Below are 25,117 nucleotides of genomic sequence, written 5' to 3'. Positions count from 1 at the left end.
AGATGTAAAAAGTTACAGAAAAACCCAAGATTTTTTTTCCCCATTAGATTTATGTTTGTGGTGGGCCACATGGAAAGGTAATGTCTTTGCAATCTTTAGGTGTTGGGCTTTCAGGGAATATATAGTTAATGTGGTTGTTTAGATGGAGGTCATTTTACCTCCAAAAGCATAAGGTGTCCCTTCCTGGTTCTGCTGTAGTTGAAACTTCTTTGCACTTTCATGATTTTGGGTCCTCTCAATTCTCTTTGAATAATGCTGACATACCACACACATGTGGTATCTAAGTGCTCAGAAGAAGCATAATAATTTTAATTTTCTTTATTTGTTCCAGTTAGCCTTATGAGAATCTATCCCAAAATAGGCCTGCAATCTAAAAGGTAGAACAAAAACCTCACAATTCTATGCTCCCTTTAGATTTGTGGTGAAAGTGGACCAACTAGGAAGGTAAGTATCTTTAAGGGGTGCACTTCTACGGAATATATAATTTGTGAGCTGGGATCATGTAACCACACAGTCTTAAGGTTTAAAATACAACACAAGGTTGAATTCTTTTTGAGAAATTGTAGTCCTTTTTATTAACCCCTTCGATCCCCTATAGACGTACCGGGACGTCCAAAAAACGCCCACTAAGAAACCCCTATGGACGTCCCGGTACGTCCAGCCCTTCGTGCAGCGTCGGGGACACATCCCTGCCGCTGCACGGGAGACCAGGCAGTCGTTTGACAGCCTGGACTCCCCACTGACAGCAGAAGCCGGCTTTGCCGGCTTTCTGCTGTCCGATCGCCTCTAACAGCTTCCGGCATGAAAGCCCCTGCGGGGATATCCTGCCCTCCGATGAGGCACAGAGATGCTGCCATCTCTATGCAGGTCTGTGAGGACCTGCATAGAGATCACAGTGTGATCGGTGCAGGGGGATCGCGGGGAGGGGAGTGAGAAACCATCTCTCTCACTCCCCCTCCCGTCCTGTAACAGAAAAGCTGGAAAAAACTTAGTCATTTAACCCCTTCGTGACAAAGGCTGATTTTACTTTTTGTACCCTTCGTGACAATGGCCGTTTTAACATTTCTGCGCTGCTTGTGTTTAGCTGTAATTTTCTTCTTTCCCGTTTACTGAACCAACACACATTAGATATTGTTTTTTTCAGGACAAGAAGGGCTTTCTTTAGATGACATTGTTTTGATTGTATCATATTATTTACTACTAAAAAAAGTATAAAATATGGTGAAAAATTTAGAAAAAAATGACTTTCTAACTTTTAGTTGAAAAATCTTTTACTCATCTATAAAAGGTAATGAAAAAACCTGCTAAATAGATTCTACTATTTGTCCTGAGTTTAGAAATACCCAATGTTTTTATGTTTTTTTTGCTTTTTTCTACCCATTATGGGGCAATAAGTACAGGTAGCGTTTTGCTATTTCAAAGCCATTTTTTCCAAATCTGGTAATTCTTCCCCCCATGTGCCATTTCGGGTATCTTTGAACCCGGCCAATGCAATTTACCCCATCAAGTCATATATTTTTGAAAACTAGGCAGCCCAGGGTATTCCAAATGCTAGTATTTTAACTCTTTCCATGCACCATATCTACCACCAGTCTTTGTCAAACTTTGTGGTAGTCATTTTTTTGCATTTGTTTTGCCACACATTTTACTTCAGGTATGAATTAAAAAGTTCTCGTATATGTCACTATGACAAAACACCCCAATATGTGTTCAGCGACATCTCCTGAGTACAGCGATACCTCACATGAATGATTTTGCCTGGCTGTTTGGGGCCAAAAGGGCCACATTTGGGGCATGCGCATTTTTCAATGTTGAACTTTGGCATTTGGGGATCCACTGCCCATGCCCTATTTGGTACATCTTTGAGCCGGGCCATTTCAGTGTGCCCAACAAAACCATATATTTTTCAAAACTAGACACCACAGGGTATTTTAAATGCTGGTATTTTAACTCTTTGCATGCACACATTTTACCACCAGCATTTTTTCAAAGTTTGCAGTAGTATTTTTGTGTGTGTATTTTTCCCACACACACCTACTTTATGTATGAATTTACAGCTCCTGGTATATGCCGCTGTCACACGACACCCCATAATGTGTTCAGCAACATCTCCTGAGTGCAGTGATACCCCACATGCATGGGTGTGTCATTTTTGTGGGAACTAAAAGGCCACATTTGGTACGTGTGCATTTTTCTAATTGGAAATTAGATGTGTGGCCATACTTCCCCCGGGCGTTAATTGGGACGTTGTTGAACCTGGCCAATTCAATTTACCCCATCAAATCATACCTTTTTTAAAAGTAGACACCCCACGGGCATTTAATAAGCCAGTATTTTAACTCTTTCCATGCGAGAATTGTTTTAAGCTAATATGCTAATTTTAGGACTTGCTCACAAAAGTATATTTTTTATATATATATATTTTATTTTTTTTTTGTCTTTTTTGTAAATTTTTTTTTAACATTTTTTTTCAACTTGGAGGTTCCCCTGATAGTGACATCAGTGGGAAATGATTTTTACATTTTACTATTTTTTTTCTAATTATTATTAATTTTATTTTATTTTTTAATTTATTTTTACTAATCACACTGTGATTAAAAAGCTGGGCTCCATTGACTTGCATGGTGAATGCATTACCTGTATTCAACCTGCAAGTGGAGCCAAAGTTCTCTAGATGGTCTGGACGAGGCATTCAGCAACGTTTTTTGGGTGCAGAAAGCGAAAACAGATCGCTTTCTGCACCCGTTTAAAGACGTGCCGGTCCTGGCACGTCAATTGTCGTAAAGCACATGCCTGGACCGGCAATTGTCGTTAAGGGGTTAAAAATAATATTAAATAAATCATTAAAATAATAATATAAAGAATACTAAAAAAAAATTTTAATGTGAGCTGTGATGTCACTGTGACATCACTGGCATGTTCAGGAGGTCAAAGAAAATATATAAAAAATACAAAAAAATGTAACAAAATTAAAATAATTTTTAAAAAAAAAAATATATAAAAAAAGATAATTTTTTTTAAAAAAAAACCCTTACATCCCATTGCCCTAGCATAACATCTAGCCAGTGTAACCCTCCTGCCCCCGTTCACAACCCCCAAACCCGTTAAGCCAGGCATGTCCAAACTTTTTTCGAAGAGTGCCAGATTTGATGAAGTGAACATGTGCGAGGGCCGACCGTTTTGCCTGACATTTTTTGAACCATTAAAATTAAATGCAAAGTTTATTGAAAACGGCATACTTTTCATTTTGTGACTTGGATGACAAATCTAAACGGGTGTTAAATCACTCTTGCCTTTAATATCAAAAAACAGGAAGCTGAAATATGCCAGGAACATTGTAAAGTACATTACACAAAGTAATAAAGCTTGTCTGTCAACTTTTAAGTTAAAAAAATGTGAACAGGAACATAACACCAAGTATACAGGTTTATAAAGGGTGGAACTCCACCCCCTACCTGCTGCAATCAGTCTCTGCTGGTGTCCAGGGCTCAGTCTGGAAACCTGAACAACCGCGGAGACCAAGAACAACCATGTCCGTCCATGTCCGGATTCTTCCTCATGGTTCGTCTCCCTGGCGTCTGTGGCCGCCAGGGAGACGATCCGTGGGTTGCAGGGAATGGTCCCCTATTACACACGTCTTCGATCGCCGGGGAGACGTGATACCGAGTGCCGGGATCGCCCCCTCGCTTCAGCCGTCTCCCCGGTATCCTTGATTGCCGGGGAGACGGGACGCCGAGTGTGGGGGCCGGCTCTCCTGCTGACATATCTCCCCTGCTTCCTCGGGACAGGGGCGGGACCTCCACTGGCGGGCAGGCGGCCGGTTGGCCGCGCGATGCGCGACACCCTCCCCTACAACTTCTTCATCAGATGCCCTTGTGGCTGTGTGTGCCGGCGCAGGGAGAAGGAAAGCCCAAATCTAGCTACGTCCGAGATCGCAAGATTTGGGCTTTCTTTCTCCCTGCGTCGGCACACACAGCCACATCTGATGAAGAAATTGTAGGGGAGGGTTAGATTTCAACCCTCGTCTACAGTAACTTTAAACAGGGTTTATGTTTGTGTGTAGACGAGGGTTGAAATCTAACCCTCGCCTACACAATTTCTTCATCAGATGCCCTTGTGGCTGTGTGTGCCGGCACAGGGAGAAGGAAAGCCCATATCTCACAATCTCTGACGTCACGAGATTTGGGCTTTCCTTCTCCCTGTGCAGGCTGATGACGCCAAGTCCCGCAACGAGAGATCCCAGGAGTTCTGAGTAGAGCTCGGGGACTCACTGGGGGGCCGTAAGTTCCATATTTGGGCAACTTAGCTGTGGGGCCGTATCAGTCCGGCCGCAATTGGCCCGCGGGCCGAACTTTGGACATGCCTGCATTAAGCCATAGGCATAAAAATTATACAAAACTGTACACCTAATAGTATGCTCCCTTCCTGGTGAAGTCTGGAAAATCTATATAAATTAGGTATTTCTGAAATCAGGACACATGAATTGATAAACTTTTTTCATCACTTTACCTAATTTTAATTTTTTGAGGATTCAGAGGGAAAATGTAAAAAAAAATTAGTTTATTTTTCTAATCTTCGCTAGTTTTTACTAAATTTCTCATTATAAATTTTCAGCTAATCATCCAACTATGGTATCAAAAGAAAGCTCTATCTCTCCTTGAAAAAACAATATATAGTTTACATGGGTACACTATTCACAATAAAAGAGAATCATCGCTAAACCGACATACCGCAAAAATGGCAAAATTGCTCTGGGCTTTGAGGTACCAAAAACTCCTGGGATTGAAGGGGTTAAAGGGTTTGTAAACAAACATAAATATAAAACAAACAAAAAGAAAAGCCTTGCTCTCTGAGCACTTACTGACAAATATCAACTAACTATCATTGGGCGGCTTACCCGCTACCAACAAAAACATTTAGCACAGACCTTTTCCTTTAGGAACCGTTCAGTAGATTCTTTTTGGAGAGAAATGCAGTTTCACTCACTGCTTGTATCATTTTTCACCTGAATAACTCACAGGGCTCTTTTTGTAGCAATCCCCTGCTGCTCATTGCTAACAGGTGAGTAACTATCTGGGATAACCAGAACTCCTGGACTGGCTTCATCACTTGCTGCATGTAAACTGTGGAGTGGGGCACTGGCCCTCCCTTCTCTCGAAATGCTCCACCCCAGGGACCCAAACTTAACTACAGTATCAGGCTTGGTTTCCATTGGTTTTTTTTTTTTGCTAAAAACGCCTATAAAAACGCCAATAGCGCCACCTGGCGTTTTTTTGTGAAAAACGGCTGCAGCCAGATGTTAGCTGTAATTCAATAGGAAATCGCAAAATGCAATTTCCACTTGGCGTTTTTCTGTTTGGCGTTTTTTCAGTCCTCTTTGGCGTTTTTCTGCTTTTTTGGGCTCTGTGGCAGTTTTTCAAAACTGCAGCATGTTGACACTCTGGCGTTTTTTGCAAGAAATCTTGGCTTTTTTTCTCCAATAGAAGTCTATGGGAGAGAAAAAACGCCATGAAAAAGCCATGTGGGTTTATTGCCTTGGCGTTTTTTATGGCGTTTTTTCCACAGTTACAATGCAGAGGATGGACCCAGTATCTGTGTGTCCTACGAGAAATAGGCTGAAAACAAACAGTTTCACACAAAACAAAGTCCTGGACTGGTTCATATTGAATTTTACACCATTTGGAACAAACATGCCATTACAAACAAACATACGCGACCGGATCCTGCGTGCCAAAAGCAACAGCAAACAATTTGCACCATCATTTGGGGCCAATCTTCCCAGAGGAGCAGACATTCGGAATAAAGCATGCCTTACAAACCACAGAAAAGAGACAAAAGGGTCTACCAAGTAAATGACATCAGTAGAGGGCAGATACTTGCCATTTATCCTAATCCCTTTTAGGTGGGTGAAACTTCTAACTTGTAAAGGCTGGAAAAACTGCCTAAGGTCAAAAAAAGCAATTTCCACAGAAAGGCTAAAACGCCAGAAAAAACGCCAAAACGCAGGTAAATGCAGTGGCAGTTTTCTTGGCAGTTTTCCTGGCGTTTTTCATCAAAAAAAAAACGCCGGACAAAAACCCAAGTGGAAACCTAGCCTCACCATTATTTTGTCGGTAACAAAACATTCTCCCTGGGGTTATCAAATACATTGCACTGCAGTATTTTGTGAGAAATATATATATGTTATCCCCCACCATGCCCTGTTCCCTGTCACAAGTTGTATTGGGTTGAACTGAAATATGAGACCTCTACTATGTTTTATGAGCAAGTGCTAAAATTAGCTAAAAATCCTGACATGGAAAGAGTTAAAATACGGGATTGCGGCGTTTTCGTGACCGTGGATCGGGGTAGGAAAGCCCTTCCCGGAAGAAAAATACAACTAAAACAGCTTAGGACAGGGCTTGACAAATTTGTTGTGAATCTAGGCGCCAGGTAAAAAAGTCAGGAGCCAGGATTTTTTTAAACAGTTGGTCAGGAGTGATCTGATCATCATCAGCCCACTTACTAAACTCACAGCGTTTGACCTGGAAGCACCCTGGAATTTCAGGTCAGTTCTTTTTTTTTTTTTTATTTTTATTTTTTTTTTTTAACTCTTTCGATGCTGATGTTCCATTGGAGCACAGCATTGACTGATATTTAGTCCCCACAAGCTTGTGGGGACAAATGTTAACCCCTGCAATGCCACAAATGTGTTATACACACTCTCGGAGCGATCAGGCAGCAGGGGGGTGTTAGGGCTGGTCTCCACACTCATGTGGAGACCGAAGAAGCCTCTCCCCTGTCCCTGAAGCTGGCAGCTGGGACTCGATTGCTGGTCTATAGACCAGCCATTGCAGGGGGAGTCTCTGATGACTGCTGTAGGCTTCCATGTCTACAGGAATCATCAAAGGGCTTGTGGGGCTCGTTTTTGCTGTTGCTGGTCTGCCTGCAGACCACCAGCAGCAGAGCCCCATACAAAACAGGGAATTAACCCCTAAGTGCCACGGCATTGAAGGAGTTAACGCTGCACTGTCGCTCTCATGGAGCGATCAGGCAGCTGGGGGGTGTTGGGTCAGGCCAATCAACACACAACCCCCTTCCCTGAAGCTGCCTGTGGCAGCTGAAAACACGATTGCTGGTTTTGCAGCAACCGCGTTTTCAGCCTACAGGATCACTCCGTGGGAGTGGGCTCGGGGGCGGGCTCTGAATGGCTGTGCTGTCTGCCCAGACTCCTGGGCAGACAGCAGCAGCAGCGCCCCCGTGTGGTGACTCAGCCTCTTACATCCACAATTTTTTCTGGATGTAAGAGGCTGACAAAACCTAGGCGCCAGGACAAATTTCCAGGCGCCTGGGATTTGTCGAGCCCTGGCTTAGGAATCGATCGGAATTGCTTCCTAAGCATAAATGGTGTTGCTGACATTCCTCGATATCGAGGCATGTAGTGACACAACCCCCAACCCCGATAGCGTCAACAATAGAATTATGAGTTCGCAGATGGTTTATCCAGACCCTCTTGAGAACTCTGCATTCAACCATGCAAGGTCAATGGAGCCCAGCACACTAATCAATGGGAAAAGTAAATAAATAAATAAATAAAAATATGGTAACATGTAAAAATTCCCCACTGTCACCAAAAAAAATAAACAAAAATAAGTTTTTTATGACTACAATTCACGCTGTAGCTTCACAAAAATTCCCGCATGGAAAGAGTGTAAATATTGGCATTATACATGCCCATAGGATGCCTAGTTTGAAAAAAAATGTATAATTTGATGGGGCAAATTGAATTGGCCGGCTTCAAAGATGTCGCAAATATGGGACGTGGGCACAGACTGACCAGATGTCTAAATGGCAAAAAAATACACACCTCACAAAGGTGGCCTTTTACCTCCCAAACCCATGCATGTGGATTATGACTACGCTCAGGAGATGATACTGAACACATATTGGGGTGTTGTTTGAAAGGGACATATACCAGGAGTGGTAAATTCATACCTGAATTAGGTGTGTGAAAAAATACAAAACAAATTTACTACCATAAAGTTTGACAAAGGCTGGTGGTAAAATTAGTGGATGGAAATGGTTAAAATACCAGCAAAGATAACCGAAATAGCACATGGGGCAGAATGACCAGCTTTGGGGAAAAAATGGTTTTGAAATGGCAAAACGCTACTGGTACTTATTGCACCATAACGTAAAGAAAAAAGCAAAAAAAAAAGTGAGAAAAAGTCTTTTTTAACAAAAAATCACCATATTTTATCACTTTTTTATAGTAATTAGATGATATGATAAAAATAATAGTATCTAAAGAAAGCCCTGTTTGTCCTGGAAAAAAAACAATATATAATTTGTGTGGGTGCACGAAATGAGAGAAGAAAATCACAGCAACACTGAAAAATGTTAAGAGCCATTGACCCACAATGTACTGCAAGTAAGAAAGTCTTGTCATTAAGGGGTCAATTAAGTAAATACAAAATTTGCAATACATACATATGTATACATTTGGTTACATTCAATGTATGTAGGAGACATTGTGTCAGAGGAAGAGATACAAACTAATAACCCCATAAGTGAGTGCAACTCCCTTAAGGACAATGGGCAGTACCTAAACCCATTGAAAACAATGCATTTTGAGGCCGTACATGTACGGGCTTTGTCATTAAGGGGTTAAATCTTCAGTGTTATTTTTTAATCAAGGATTTTTTTCTTTTTATTACTACCTAAAAGATATGGTGGTACATTTTGGGATTACAGTAGATATAACCCCTTAAATGTCAGTAAATAGTGTGATCTTTCTATCCCAAAAAATGTCTTTTAGGTTGTTTTTTTACCTTAAGATGGCCGGACACAGCGTGGTGGCAGAGTGAGACAAATGTTTCAATGTTTTAACAGAATAGCAGGATGAGACAATGTATTAAAACTGCTTCTGTCCACAAAAAAGTCTGCGTATAAGACGGACCTTAATTTTGGGGCCCGAAATTTGAAAAAAAATGTATTATCATAAAATTCATACTCATCCTCATCACTCCCATCCATTAACTGCCCATAAATTAAACCTAAAGACCCCATCAACCATAACTGCCCCTAAATTAACCCCCACCTTAACTTTCAGCGGCCCAAATATTTTATACTTACTGTTAGATGAGTTGCTGTCTGAGCAGTGTGCATGCTATAAGGAAAGGGGTGGGCCAATCAACAGTGAGTCAGAAAGGGGCGGGCCAATAGGCAGTGGGACTGCAGGGAGTTACTGGGAAGTACCGTAGTAGCTGCAATCTATAACCACTGTATAAGACGCACCCAGTTTATAGACCCCGCATTTTTAGAAAAAAGCGCGTCTTATACATGAGGAAACTGTTTTGCATTTTGAAGCATCTGTTGGGGCCCATTAAATATATTTTGAAGTAGAGATGCATGTTATTCATATTTTGCCCTTTAACTACCATGTCTGTCGCAGCCTCTAGAATAAGGTGACCTGATTTTTAAAATTAAATCCGGAGACATTTTTATTAATTGTAAAAAAAAACCCTTTTTATGAGCAAATATTCTTCAAACTATATATGCAGTGTATTTAATATGGGTTTTTGAAGTGATTATATGATATATACGTTATTTCTCACATTTTGTCCATGAGATAAAAAAAAAAAAAAATGTACTTAGAATCTTTTGGGCAGATTGAGAGTATCATGGGCCTGGTGCTGAGGATTTTGGGCCTTTTCGTGCAAATAAATAAAATAGACAGTCTTAACTCCTTGGCATCGATGTGTACTGGATAAAGAGAACATCAGTGTTCGGCAAATTACATAGGATAAAATTTTATGTCATGGGATTGGGAGTACATCAGTACACTAAAAAAGTAATCATACATGGAACACCTGAAGTCACAATTTAGTGCTAAACCTTTGTAATAAGATATGCAGATTTAAATAGCATAAATAACACAAACCCTTTACTTTTCCTCACTGATTTCTGGGCCTTATTCTGGATAAGTAAAAATTAAATAGTTACATTTATCCTTACAGTAGGTGCCAGGAAACAGATGACCAAATACACACACACACACACGTTCTGCCACACCGACACTAGGGATGCACCGAAATGAAAATATCCGACCGAAAAAGTCAGGAAAATTCACGATAAAAAAACATTAAAAGTAACACACCAAAATTGGACAAAAAATCTATTTGTGTGTGTGTGTGTGATATATATATATATATATATATATATATATATATATATATATATATATATAATTAACAGCAATCACACTCCTATTATGCCCAGGCAACCAGTACATGCTGGAATCTGGGTATGCCTGGGCATGATAGGAGTGTGATTGCTATTAACAAACATATACCGTATTTGCTCGATTATAAGAAGAGGTCTTTTTTTTTCAGAGCAAATCGGGGTCGTCTTATAAACAGAGCTGCAGTTTCCCGCTGCAGCAGGAAGGAGGCGTGGCTGGCAGCGGGGGTTGTCTGCGTCCATCGCACTGGTGCCGTTGCCGCACCGGTGCTAGCCACGCCTCCTTCCGGCTGCAGCGTAAGTGTGTGGGATCTACACGCTACCCCGGCTACATGACAGGGAAGTCAGAAGCACCGTTTTGGGGGGGGGCGGGGGAGTGTTAAATGGGGGGCATAAGGCATTTCTGGAGGCAGAGTGCTCTGTGAAATGCCTTTTAACCGCCTTAATGCCACTCTGCCTCCAGAAATGCCTTTTTAACCCTCTATACGCCACTCTGCCTCCTGAATGCCTTAAACCGCCCTATATGCCACTCTTCCCCATAATATGCCTTTTAACCCTCTAAATGCCAGAGTGGCATATAGGGGTATAAGGCATTTCTGGAGGCAGAGTGGCACATAGGTGGTCAAAAGGCATATCATGGGACATAGTGGCATATAGGGTTAAAAGGCATATCATGGGGCACAGTGGCATTTAGAGGGTTAAAAGGCATATCATGGGGCACAGTGGCATATAGGGGGTATAAGGCATTTCTGGGGTAGATGTGCATAACTGTGGGGCAGGTTGGAAAATAGAAGGAAATACAACCAAAATATTTTTCTCAATCATAGCTTTTATTAAAAAAAAAATAGTTTAGATGAATTAACATTTACTGGTAAAACTTTTTTCCTAGAGGGTCGTCTTATAATCAGGCTTTTTCTTTTTTTCCTAAATTAACATTCAGGTTTGGGGGTCGTCTTATAATCAGGGTCGTCTTATAATCGAGCAAATACGGTATATTGAATACCGCGATCACACTCTCTTATCATGCACAAGCAGCCAATACATGCACATCACTTACAGCCTCCCTGTGCCATGCCCCCCACTTACACATCCGTGCTATCACACACACCATTCATTCAGATACTAATCATTCACAGATACTCATTAATTCCGTCAATCACGCATATTCGTTCATACATCCTCCCCTACCCCCTTACCGGAACTGCAGATTTCCCGTTGCCGCTTGCAGACTTCCGCAGGGGCTGCAGCTTTCCTCTGTGTTTCTCTTACTCTTGCCCTCCCAGTGAAAGCCGGGTCAGAGCGGAATTATGTTACGTAAAGTCATGTGACTCCGCTGGGTTACTGCTTTCCTTGATGTAAGCTGCAGGGCCCCTGCGGAAGTGAACATTAATCCTGCCCTGTATCAGGGGACAGTGTCCTCGATCTGGGGACTGTCTCCGGAAACCGAGGACGTCTGGTCACCCTACTCTATAAGTCACCTGTCAGAACAACCATTAACCTATATGCTGATGACCTGAGCAGCTGCATCTGCTTACCTGGGTGCATCTGTCCCCCTTAAATACCTGCTGATTCCTCCATTCTGAGCCTTTGCATTGCAGTTTATCTGCTTACTGCCTGACCTAGGGTGACCATGTTTTATGTCTGCCATTTAGGGACACACTATGAAGCACATGAGATTACACACACAGGTGTGTATATTACATATAACATGCGTTTTTAACTACGTAATATGTACTTATTCATTAATGCATTCTCACAAATTCATTAATTCTCACTCATTCACACACTGCATCCACACATTCATTCTCACTCATTCACACTCTTTATTTCAATATTCTACCTCCCCCTTTCTCACTATCTACACTCTCCCCCCTTTGTAGTTCACTTACCTTGTAGAGGTCCTGCAGTAGAAGTGCAAAGCCTTTGTCTTGCTGCTCTGCCACGGTGCAGGAGTACCGAGCGGTTGCTAAAAACTTATTCTTGAGTGACGGCTTGGGGCCCCTCTCTCTCCTCTTTGTCAAAAAAAGACGCTGTTTCAATTCAGAGACAATGTATTGTCCTGGATTGAGGCTACCTGGGAATTACAGCACTGTCCCGAGTCACCCTAGCCTGGCCTCATTCTCCTGGTAGCAGCATTTCTGATTTACCCGTTCTGGTGTGGCTTGCTTTTGACTTCATTCCCTGATTCCTAATTTGGCTCTTTTACTGCCCATGTTGACCCGGCACAGCTCCTGGATTTTGATATCGTCTTTCTGATTGTGAACCGGCTGGCCTGACTAAGTCTGCCTTTCCTGAGGGCTCCCTGCCGTGTGTCCAGTGCCTGTGTGAGGGCTTTTAGCCATGTGCCCTGTCTGAGCCTGCATTTCATTTGGTCTGTCTGTACCTTCCTCCTGGTAATGATGCATTGTGGGGTAAAATCTAAGCCTCTGATATCCATTGCAACTGTGCTCCTGCCTGACCTGCTTACCCGAGCCCTGACATATAGTTGCAATGAGTGATCTTTTTGTATTAAATGATTATATATATTTCAAAAGAAAGCCCTACTTTCAACAAACCAATATATATAACTTGTGGGGGTGTACTAAATTAGTGGGCAGTCACAGCTGAATAAAGACCTGTCCTGAAGGGGTTTGAACATGTTATGTCATTGCTGCTAGATATTCCATGGTCAACTGTGGTATTGGAAAGTGGAAGCGTTTAGGAACAGCAGTAACTCAGCCATGAAGCAGAAGGCTACGTAAAGTTACAGAGTGAGGTCAAAGAGTTTTGAGGAGCTTGGCGTGCCTCCTCTAATTCCATAGCTGAAGAGTTCAGAACTTCCACGGGCATTAATATCAGCAATGTCAGCGGCTGGAGCTTAGTGGAATGGGATTTCATGGGCGAGAAGCTGCATGCAAGCGTTGCATAATGGAGTATAATGCAGAGTGCCACTGGACTCTGGAGCAGTGGGAGTGTGTTCTGTGGAGTGATGAATCGCGCTTCTCTGTTTCACAGTCTGATGAGCAAGTTTAGCTGATGCCAGGAGAAAGTTATTTCCCTGACTGCATTGTGCCAACTGTTTTTCAGGGCTTGGTCTAGGCTTCTTACTTCCAGTGAAGGGAAATCTTAGTGCTTTAGGATACCAAGACCAATGCTATGCAGTTGGAAAACTTTGTGGGGACATTTCCGGGAAGGCCTTTTTCTATTCCAGCATGGCTATGTCCTAGTGCATAAAGCAAGGTCCATAAAGATATGCTTGGATGAGATTGGTGTGGAAGAACTTGACTGGCCCACACACAGCCCTGACCTCAACCCAATTGTTCTTTTCCATTTAGCCCTGCTGCGGGCAAACAGCAGGGTTAGGATCCAGGTCCCCCCGCAGAGCTGCAGGGGATCCTTCGCAGATGACATCTGCTGCTGCCGGCACTTCCGCCGGAGCTTCTATGACAGAGCGCCAGCGTTACATGACTTTCTGGTGCTTCACCATAGAAGAAGCGACCAGCAGCGGAGGTTGTCTGCACACATCGTGCACACATTCACCGGCTGCAGACAGGAAGATCCAGGTCTCCTGCAGTGCTGTAGAGGATCCTCCTCTCTGGCAGCCAATGAACGTCTGCGTGATGCAAGCAGATAACCTCCGCTGCTGCCGGCACTTCCTCTGGGGCTTTTATGAACCCCTGGCCGAAGTGGCGAGCAGCAGCACAAGTTGTCCATGCACATTGCGCAGATGTCCGCTGGCTGCCCCCGCTACACACCAGGGAGTCTGGGGATGCATTGGTAAGTCGGGGGGGGGGGGCAGAGTGGCATATCAGGGGTGCAGAAAGCATATCAGGAGGCATAGGGGCATATCTGGGGGGCAGAGTGGCATATCTATAAGTAAGATGCATTATGAATTAAGGGGGGGCATACAATGGCTATTGGTTTTCTGTTTGTATATATCCTATGCTGACTGTATACTAGATACCAAAAAATGTTAATACATGTGTTCCTGTTCATTAGATAAAATACCGTTTTACTTTTCCACTAACGTGTTTTTTTCTTTACGAATAAATTTTTCTTTAAAATAGCACCAAACTTTAAGGGTACATCTTATAATCTAGCCAATACTGTACTTTTGTGTGGGGTATTGTGGGCTGCTAAACAGTCCCAACTGAGATGTACGCTTCACAAAATAAATTTGAAAATTTCAAGCTTGGAAAAGGCAACGGGAAAAGTTAGGGTTTTCAAATTCAAGACACATTAATATATTTTGTGTTATTTTGGTCAACTGAACTTGTTTGGGGACCGTTTTCATTGTAAAATGTTAGATTTTGTTTTTAAATGTAGGATCATCAAAATGTTGATGGAAAAAACTAAATATAATTTTGTATGGGTGCAGGAAAACTTAAAATGTTAAATTATGGTAAAGAGAAACAACGGTTTGATATTTTTGAGGGCTTTTTAAAATAAATTATGATGCTAAAATGGCACATTTTAAATTAAGACAGGTTAAGCATTATAAGTTATTTTTGTGAATTTCGGCACACCTTATGAACAAAGTAAAACGTATGATGATATTAGACAATCTAACACTGCAGGTGATTCCTCCAAAGGAGTGGCGCCCCCGACGGACTTATGATGACTTGGATGAAATGGTGATCCCAGCCCCAATTCAGCAAGTGGTGACTGGTCAGTCTGGACTCTTCACTCAATATAACATCCAGAAGAAACCTATGACTGTGGGGGAGTACCGGAAATTGGCAAACAGTGACAAGTGAGGGATGGGAAAACTGGGTGCAAGTTTTACTCTTCTGGCAACTTGCGATTGTGTAGAAAACAATTGTTTTAGTTTTTGAAGGTTTCATATTGCTGGTTGAGGTGTAATTTTGTCTGATTAAAGAGACTAATTTCTTTTTATGTTTATCAGAATATCTTTGTACAAAAAGGAGCCACAATTTTCTTTAAGTCGGTGTATAAATCATATTGGTTTAGATCAGTTAAGTTTAAAGGCCCATTAATGTCTTGCTATTTATGGTTTTGTAGAAAACCTAAAACCACACAAAAGCCCTGATACATGTAAAATGAAAAATATATATATTTAATGTACAGTGTAAAATATTGCTAGAAATTGGTGTGTGTGTGTCTAAAGAGATGTGCGTTCATATGTACAGTAACCCTTGTTATGGATATCTTCTGTGGTGCTAGATCTGAACTGTATTTAATTGCATCAGTTGGTAGTGCCTTATTAATTCCTTTGCCAGTACACAGTGAGGGGTATCTTATTGAAAATGTGTCTTGTACATACAAATGACAAATTTTCTTTGTATTCCCAGGTACTGTACTCCTCGACATCAAGATTTTGATGATTTGGAACGCAAATACTGGAAGAATTTGACTTTTGTGTCCCCGATATATGGTGCAGATATTAGCGGATCCCTTTATGATAGCGTGAGTTACTTTTCTCATCTTCCCCCAGCAGCACATCATGCTTTCCTTGGCCACTGTGAGTGTATTTCTGTATGTACAGTATCTCACAAAAGGGAGTACACCCCTCACGTGTTTGTACATATACACCCCTCACGTGTTTGTATATATATATATCGGTACCGGCAAGAGTTTGCCCGTATACGGCAAACTCCGGGATCGCGGGCTGCACCCTCAGGTCCCGGCAAACACAGGCATGCCGATGCCTGTGAACGCCGGGTTCCGGGGTCACGGGTCGCGGTTTCGGTTCCCGGCAAACACAGGCAAGCTGATGCCTGTGAACGCCGGGCTCCGAGATTGCGTGTCACTGACTCGGATCCCGGCAGACACAGGCAAGCCGATGCCTGTGAACGCCGGGCGCCGAAGTCTAGGGGCACAGACGCGGATCTCGGCAGACACAGGCAGGTTGATGCCTGTGATCCCCCGAGCTCCACAGCATATAGGGCGTCCTCCGGGGATCTTCCTACTTCACTACAGCAGCCTGCCTGCAGCAGTGGAGACCCCCGGAGTCGGGAACTTACCTATTCGCGGTCCCTTCCTCGCGGCAGGAGCATTTCGTTACCACGCAACTGGAGGCGTGGTTTGGATGGCCGACTGGAGCCTCAGCGGTGATGTCATCTTAGGGGCGGGGTTAGGTTCTGGCGCCAGATTTAAAAGTCAGGAAGTTCTCTAGCCAGTTACCCTGTTGTGGTCTTTATGCTCGGTTGTGTTTTGAGTTACATCCAGTTGTTTTTGACCCTTTGCTTGCTTGACCTCTCTTTGCCTGCTGATTTTGTACTGTGCCTTGCTGATCTTGTTGCTGAACCTCGGATTGTCTGACTACCCTCTCTGGATTTCGACCACGGCTTACCTGACTACCCTCTCTGGATCTCGACCACGGCTTACCTGACTACCCTCTCTGGATCTCGACCACGGCTTACCTGACTACCCTCTCTGGATCTCGACCACGGCTTACCTGACTACCCTCTCTGGATCTCGACCACGGCTTATTGTGTTCCTGTGTCCGTATCCTGCCTCGGCTATCCAGTCTTTGCTAAGCCTTATACCTTGTACTGCCAACTCCGTATCTTCTACCTATACCTACCTTATCTGGCCTCCTTGCTGTTCGGATCATCTAAATCCTGGGGTGCTGCTGCCAGGGGCTCCTCCTTTGGTCGTAGTGTTCCAGGTGGAATAACTTCCGCGGTGAGTGCCAGTATATGGGAGGTCGTGACACATTGCACACCATTCCAAATATTCCAAGCCTGGTGCTAGTAACCAGCAGTTTCCATACAAAGCACTCTCAAAGGATGGTCAGCACTCCAGGTCTTAAAGTTAACAACTTCTCTTTATTCAAACAAAGTTGACGTTTCAGTCATTGCTGACTTTTATCAGGACAGCCTGATGTGTGTGTGTGTGTGTGTCTCTCTCTCTCTCTCTCTCTCTCTCTCTCTCTCTCTCTCTCTCTCTCTCTCTCTCTCTCTCTCTCTCTCTCTCTCTCTCTCTCTCTCTCTCTCTCTCTCTCTCTCTCTCTCTCTCTCTCTCTCTCTCTCTCTCTCTCTCTCTCTCTCTCTCTCTCTCTCTCTCTCTCTCTCCATATCTCTCTCTCTCTCTCTCTCTTCATATCTATCTCTCTCTCTCTCTCTCTTCATATCTATCTCTCTCTCTCTCTCTCTTCATATCTATCTCTCTCTCTCTCTCTCTTCATATCTATCTCTCTCTCTCTCTCTCTTCATATCTATCTCTCTCTCTCTCTCTCTTCATATCTCTCTCTCTCTCTCTCTCTTCATATCTATCTCTCTCTCCCCCTCTCTCTTCATATCTCTCTCTCTCTCTCTCTCTTCATATCTCTCTCTCTCTCTCTCTCTCTCTCTCTCTCTCTTCATATCTATCTCTCTCTCTCTCTCTCTTCATATCTATCTCTCTCTCTCTCTCTCTTCATATCTATCTCTCTCTCTCTCTCTCTTCATATCTATCTCTCTCTCTCTCTTCATATCTATCTCTCTCTCTCTCTCTCTTCATATCTATCTATCTCTCTCTCTCTCTTCATATCTATCTCTCTCTCTCTCTCTTCATATCTATCTCTCTCTCTCTCTCTTCATATCTATCTCTCTCTCTCTCTCTTCATATCTATCTCTCTCTCCCCCTCTCTCTTCATATCTCTCTCTCTCTCTCTCTTCATATCTCTCTCTCTCTCTCTCTCTCTCTCTTCATATCTATCTCTCTCTCTCTCTCTCTTCATATCTATCTCTCTCTCTCTCTCTCTTCATATCTATCTCTCTCTCTCTCTCTTCATATCTATCTATCTCTCTCTCTCTCTTCATATCTATCTCTCTCTCTCTCTCTTCATATCTATCTCTCTCTCTCTCCATATCTATCTCTCTCTCTCTCTCTTCATATCTATCTCTCTCTCTCTCTCTTCATATCTATCTCTCTCTCCCCCTCTCTCTTCATATCTCTCTCTCTCTCTCTCTCTCTCTCTCTCTCTCTTCATATCTCTCTCTCTCTCTCTTCATATCTATCTCTCTTCATATCTCTCTCTCTCTCTTCATATCTATCTCTCTCTCTCTCTCTTCATATCTATCTCTCTCTCTCTCTCTCCCCCTCTCTCTTCATATCTCTCTCTCTCTCTCTTCATATCTCTCTCTCTTCATATCTCTCTCTCTTCATATCTCTCTCTCACTCTCTCCGCCACAATTACAAAGAAAAATAAAACAGGCAAACAGTTCCTAAAAACAATGGGACATAAACACAGGACCCTTACTCACGAGTTTCTTCAATAAGCAGTCCTGTGGAAACTCCTTAAGTCCAGATGGTTTCTTATGATGTTGTTCTGATCAGAGTATATCGTGCATTGCCCCTAAATCAGGCTCTTTTGCAAGAAAACACCCCTCTGGTCGCATGACCAATTATGACACCTTTTCCAAGAATTGGTTTCCATCTTTGATCTACCAATAAGTTATGGTGGGGTAAAGGTGATGGAAAACCCCTCAACTTATGCTAGTAGTGGAATTTTTATAACCCAGGAGCCTTATCAGTTGGGCCATGAATCTCCACAGGGGTCCTGGGAAGATGACACCTCTTGCCAGAACAGATACAGAGGCCATGCACAAAGAAACACATTTAAATCAACATCAGATTAACCCATTGAATGCTAACTCAAAGGAAATAACCACCTCTGCTGGATTACCATTCCATGCATCCACTACATCATATGAGTTAATCATGACAACACCCCTAAGTGGAGATGTCCAAATTGGGCCGAATTAGCCGTTTCCCCTGCCCGGTGTCATGTGACTCGTTAGTGTTACAAGGTCTCAGGTGTGAATGGGAAGAAGGTGTGTTAAATTTGGTGTTATCGCTCTCATACTGATCACTGGAAGTTCAACATGGCACCTCATGTCAAAGAACTCTGACGATCTGAAAAAAAGAATTGTTGCCCTACATAAAGATGGCCTAGGCTATAAGAAGATTACCAAGACCCTGAAACTGAGCTGCAGCGCGGTGGGCAATACCATACAGTGGTTTCACCGGACAGGTTGCGTGCACATGCTCAGTGTCCTATCCAGAGGTTGTCTTTGGGAAATAAACATATGAGTACTGCCAGCATGGCTGCAGAGGTTTAAGGGATGGGGGGTCATCCTGTCAGTGCTCAGACCATACGCCGCACACTGCATCAAATTGGTCTGCATGGCTGTTGTCCCAGAAGGAAGCCTCTTCTAAAGATGATGCACACAGTTTGCTTAAGACAAGCAGACTAAGGACATTGATTAGTGGAACCATGTCCTGTGGTCCGATGAGACCAAGGTAAACTTATTTGGTTCAGACGTGTCAAGCGTGTGGCTGCAACCAGGTGAGGAGTACAAAGTGTGACCTGCCAACCGTCAAGCAGGGTAGTGGGAGTTTCAAGGTCTGGGCCTGCATGAGTGCTGCCACCACTGGGGAGCTACAGTTCATTGAAGGAACCATGAATGCCAACATGTACGGTGACATACGCAGAGCACGATCCCCTCCCTTCGGAGACTGGGCCGCAGGGCAGAATTCCAACATGATAACGACCCCAAACACACCTCGAAGATGACCACTGCCTTGCTAAAGAAGCTGAGGGTAAAGGTGAGGCAAGCGTGTCTCTGGACCTAAACCCTATTGAACATTTGTGGGGCATCCTCAAATGGAAGGTGGGGGAGCGCAAGGTCTCTTACATCTGCCAGCACTGTGATGTGGTCATGGAGAAGTGGAAGAGGACTTCAGTGGCATCCTGTGAAGCTCTGGTGAACTCCATGCCCAAGAAGGTTAAGGCAGTGGTGGAAAATAATGGTGGCCCCCGAAATATTGAGACTTTGGGCCCAGTTTGGACATTTCCACTTGGTGGTGTACTCTTCTGTTGCCAAGGTTTAGACAATGGCTGTGTTTTTAATTATTTTGAGGGGACAGCAAATTTACAGTTATACAGGCTGTACACTTACTACTTTACATTGTAGCAGAGTGTCATTTCTTCAGTGTTGTCACACGAAAAGATATGTAATAAAAAAAATGTGAGGGGTGTACTCATTTTTGTAAGATACTGTATATACTGTTGTGTGAAAAAGAAAGTACATCCTCTTTGAATTCTAGGGTTTTACATATCAGGACATCATAACAATCATCTATTCCTTAGTACGTCTAACAATTAAGTAAATACAACCTCAGTTGAACAATGCTGCATGACATAATACACGGTTTCATGATTTATTCAACAAATATAATGCCAAAATGAAGAAGCCATGTGTGGAAAAACTAAGTTCACCTCCACCATGATTCAATAGCTTGTAGAACCACCTTTAGCAGCAATAGCTTAAAGTAATTGGCTTTAGAATGACTGTATCAATCTCTCACATTGCTGTGGATGAGTTTTGGCCCACTCTACTTAACAATGTTGCTAAAGTTCATTGAGGTTTGCGGGCATTTGTTATTGCACAGCTCTCTTAACGTCCCGCCACAGCTTTTCAATCAGGTTGCTGTCTGGACTTTGACTGAGCCATTGCAACACCTTGATTCTTTTCTTTTTTTCAGCCATTCTGTTGTAGATTTGCTGGTGTGCTTGGGATCCTTGTCCTGCTACATAACCCAATTGGCCAAGCTTTAGCTGTCGGACAGATGGCCTCGCATCTGACTCTAGAATACTTTGGTATACAGAGGAGATAGTGGTCAGCTCAATGACTTCAAGGTTCCCGTGTCCTGTGGGACATCGCCCCTCCACCACTTTGCTTGACAGTTGATATGAGGTGTTTGTGCTTAAATGCTGGTTGTTTTTTGCCAAACATCTCCAATTTGGACTCTTCTGTCCAAAGGACGCTGCTCCAGAAGTCTTGTGGTTTGTTCAGATGCTACATTGCAAACCTAAGATGTGTTGCCATGCTCTTTTTAGAGAGAAACCTTTCCAAATAAACCGGAGTTGTTCAATCTGTCATGAACTTTCACATGACGTCCACTGCTGGGAAGATTGGCAAATGTCTTGAATGCTTCCCCCTTGTGAATAATCTTTCTTTCTGTGAAATGATGGACTTTGAATTGTTTGAAAATGGCCTTATAACCCTTCCCAGATTGATGAGCAGCAAGAATTGCTTCTCTAAGGTCAATGATGATGTCTTTCCTCCTTGGCATTGTGTTAACACACACCTGGATGCTCCAGATCAGCAAACTGCTAACACTTAACCACACATGTCTGCTACTTCTTAATTCCTATGGAAGTAGTAATGGTGTGCTTAGATTTTCTTACATGGCTTCTCAATTTTGGCTTTATTTTGTTGAAGAAATCAAGACACTGTAATATGGCATGTAGTGTTATATTTACCTAATATTTTGACCTGCAGAGGAACAGATTTTTATGGTGAAAGGCATATCATGGGGCACAGTGGCATATAGGAGGGTATAAGGCATTTCTGGAGGCAGAGTGGCATATAGATGATTAAAAGGCACATCATAGGTCAGAGTGGCATATGGGGGGTATAAGGCATTTCTGGGTGCAGATGTGCATAACTGGGGGGGCAGGTTGGCAAATAAAAGGAAATAAAAACAAAAAATATTTTTCTCAATCATAGCTTTTATTAAATATGAAAAAATAGCTTAGATGAATTAATATTTACTAGTAAAACTTTTTTTCCTATACGGTAGTGTTATAGTCAGGCTTTTTCTTTTCTCCTAAATTAATATTTAGATTTTGGGGGGTCGTCGTGCAAATACGGTATATATAAATGTATGGACGATAAATATATACCTGTATTATATTGTGGCTGTCATTGTTGAGTCACTTATTAAACTTTGTACCATTTCTTCATCTTTTTCCTTCTTTGTCCCCCAAATCGACAGGATATCAACCTGTGGAACATTTCAGGGTTGAACACCTTGCTAGACATGGTGGAACATGAGTGTGGAATTATCATTGAAGGAGTAAATACACCATACCTGTACTTTGGAATGTGGAAGACTACGTTTGCGTGGCACACAGAAGATATGGACCTATACAGCATCAATTATCTCCATTTTGGTGAACCAAAATCCTGGTAAGTGGTTTGTGGTATACTGATAATCTTTAAAAAAAAAAACAAAAAAAAAAACAGACGAGAATCTAAAAGGTTTTTTAACCCCTTAATGACAATTGCCGGTTCTGGCACGGCACGAAAAACAAGTCGATTATGACAAATGACGTGCCAGAACCGGCACGTCTTTAAACGGGTGCAGAAAGCGATCTACGTTCACTTTCTGCACCCAAACGGCGTTGCTGTAATGCATCGACCTCGAGGCATTCAGCAACGCCACGATCGGCACCAGGGGCCATGTCTGGCCCCTCCCCGGGGCGTCAACAACCGCCATACATTGTATGGCGGCGGACGCCCGTTTTAAAAGCGTTTAGGAGGCGATCAACGATCACCTCCTAAACTTAAATGGTGTCGCTGGAATGCCTCGATCAGGAGGCATCCAGCGACACCAAATACTTAACTTTGGATGGACTGTGACCGCTCCGGAGAGCGGTCACAGCCGCAGCTGCCAGTGATCTTCGCCATCTGCAAGATGGCGGCGGCCCGGGAAAAAAAACAATAAAGGTGAAAAAGTTCGCTAGATGGTCTCCAGACCCTCTAGAGAACTCTGGCTCCACTTGCAGGTTGAATACAGGTACTGCATTCAACCATGCAAGTCAATGGAGCCCAGCTTTCTAATCACAGTGTGATTAGTAAAAAATAAATAAAAAAATAAAATTTAATAATAATTAGAAAAAAATAGTAAACAAAACAGTAAAATGTAAAAATAATTTCCCACTGATGTCACTATCAGGGGAACCTTCAAGTTGAAAAAAGATTTTTAATTATTTTTTTAAAAAAGGCAAAAAAAATAAAATATATATATAAAAAATATATTTTTGTGAGCAAGTCCTAAAATTAGCACATTAGCTTAAAACAATTCTCGCATGGAAAGAGTTAAAGTACTGGCATATTAAATGCCCATGGGGTGTCTACTTTTAAAAAAATGTATGATTTGATGGGGTAAATTGAATTGGCCGGGTTCAACAATGTCCCAATTAACACGGGGGGAAGGATGGCCACACATCTAATTTCCAATTAGAAAAATGCACACGTACCAAATGTGGCCTTTAAGTTCCCCCCAAAAATGACAAACCCATGCATATGGGGTATTACTGTACTCAGGAGATGTTGCTGAACACATATTGGGGTGTTGTGTGACAGCGGCATATACCAGGAGCTATAAATTCATACATAACATACCGTATATTCCGGCGTATAAGACGACTTTTTAACCCCAAAAAATCTTCTTAAAAGTGGGGGGTCGTCTTATACGCCGGGTACTTACCAAGCCGGAGGTTCCCACAAAGCCACCAATCTCTCTAATCACTACGCGCCGGCTATTGATGCCGAGCGCAGGGATGCCGTCATGTCCCGGCGCCCGGCATCAATTGCCGGCGCGTAGTGATGAGGGAGCAGGGAAGCCCGAGGTCTGGCACTTGAGACCTCGGCTTCCCTGCTCTCTAATCACTAGGCGCCGGCTATTGATGCCGAGCGCAGGGATGACGTCATGTCCCGGCGCCCGGCATCAATAGCCGGCGCGTAGTGATTAGAGAGCAGGGAAGCCGAGGTCTGAAGTGCCAGACTTCGGGCTCCCACAACTGGATGGAAGAAAGAAGACAGAAGATAAGGTAAGAGATGGGGAGAAAGGGAGAAAGGGACAAAGGGGGGATATATATATATATATATATATATAGATATATATATATATAGATATAGATATATATATCTATATATAAATATAGATATATATCTATATATATATATATACACACACACACACACACACACGTGTGTGTGTGTGTGTATATATATATATATATATATATATATATATATATATATACATACGTGTGTGTGTGTGAATATATATATATATATACATATACATATACATATACATGTGTGTGTAAAGGCAGGGGTGTGTGGTGAGGGCAGTGGATAAATGTGTATGTATGGACAGGCATATGTGTAGATATATATATAGATATATATATTATATATATATGTGTGTGTGTGTGTGTGTGTGTGTGTGTAAGGGCAGTGCATGTATGTATATGTCAGCAAATCAACCAGCAAATCACCGGTAAGGTACATCGCTTGCCGTGATTGGCTGGTTGTTGTACGCTGGGTAGAGGGGTAGTCTTATACGGCGAGTATAGTCCAAACTCTATATTTGGACTGTAAAAGTTGGGGGTCGTCTTATATGCCCAGTCGTCTTATACGCCGGAATATACGGTAGGTGTGTGGGGGAAAAATACACACAAAAGAATACTACTGCAAACTTTGAAAAAATTCTGGTGGTAAAATGTGTGCATGCAAAGAGTTAAAATACCAGCATTTAAAATACCCTGGTGTGTCTAGTTTTCAAAAATATATGGTTTTGTTGGGCACACTGAAATGGCCCGGCTCAAAGATGTACCAAATAGGGCATGGGCAGCGGATCCCCAAATGCCAAAGTTCAACATTGAAAAATGCGGCCCATGTCCCAAATGTGGCCCTTTTGCCCCCAAACAGCCAGCCAAAATCATTCATGTGAGGTATCGCTGTACTCAGGAGATGTTGCTGAACACATATTGGGGTGTTTTATGATAGTGACGTATACCAGAACCTGTTTATTCATACCTGAAGTAAAATGTGTGTGAAAAAACAAATGCAAAAAAATTACTACCATAAAGTTTGACAAAGGCTGATGGTAGAATTAGTGCTTGGAAAGGGTTAAAATACTAGCATTTGGAATACCCTGGGCTGTCTAGTTTTCAAAAATATATGACTTGATGGGGTAAATTGCATTGGCTGGCTTCAAAGATACCCCAAATGGCACATGGGGGGAAGAATTACCAGATTTGGAAAAAATGGCTTTGAAATAGCAAAACGCTACCTGTACTTATTGCCCCATAATGTGTAGAAAAAAGCAA

The 25,117-nt window shown here is 42.6% G+C and overlaps 1 protein-coding gene across 5 annotated transcripts in view; it reads left to right on the top strand.

Annotated features, from left to right (window-relative positions):
- The window catches only part of KDM4B (lysine demethylase 4B), a 124,459-nt gene that overhangs the window by 14,961 nt on the left and 84,381 nt on the right, over positions 1 to 25,117 (top strand). For 3 of the 5 annotated variants that reach the window (XM_053463557.1, XM_053463548.1, XM_053463574.1), the window contains exons 3-5: positions 14,778 to 14,953; positions 15,513 to 15,627; positions 21,991 to 22,184. In XM_053463557.1, coding sequence (XP_053319532.1) covers positions 14,778 to 14,953; positions 15,513 to 15,627; positions 21,991 to 22,184 — 485 coding nt within the window. The remainder of the gene's footprint in view (positions 1 to 14,777; positions 14,954 to 15,512; positions 15,628 to 21,990; positions 22,185 to 25,117) is intronic. The other 2 variants (XM_053463566.1, XM_053463581.1) reach the window with 2 other exon arrangements.

Source organism: Spea bombifrons, chromosome 1 (assembly GCF_027358695.1).
Source record: "Spea bombifrons isolate aSpeBom1 chromosome 1, aSpeBom1.2.pri, whole genome shotgun sequence".
Lineage (NCBI taxonomy): Eukaryota > Metazoa > Chordata > Amphibia > Anura > Pelobatidae > Spea > Spea bombifrons.
This window is presented reverse-complemented; position numbering and strand designations above follow the sequence as displayed.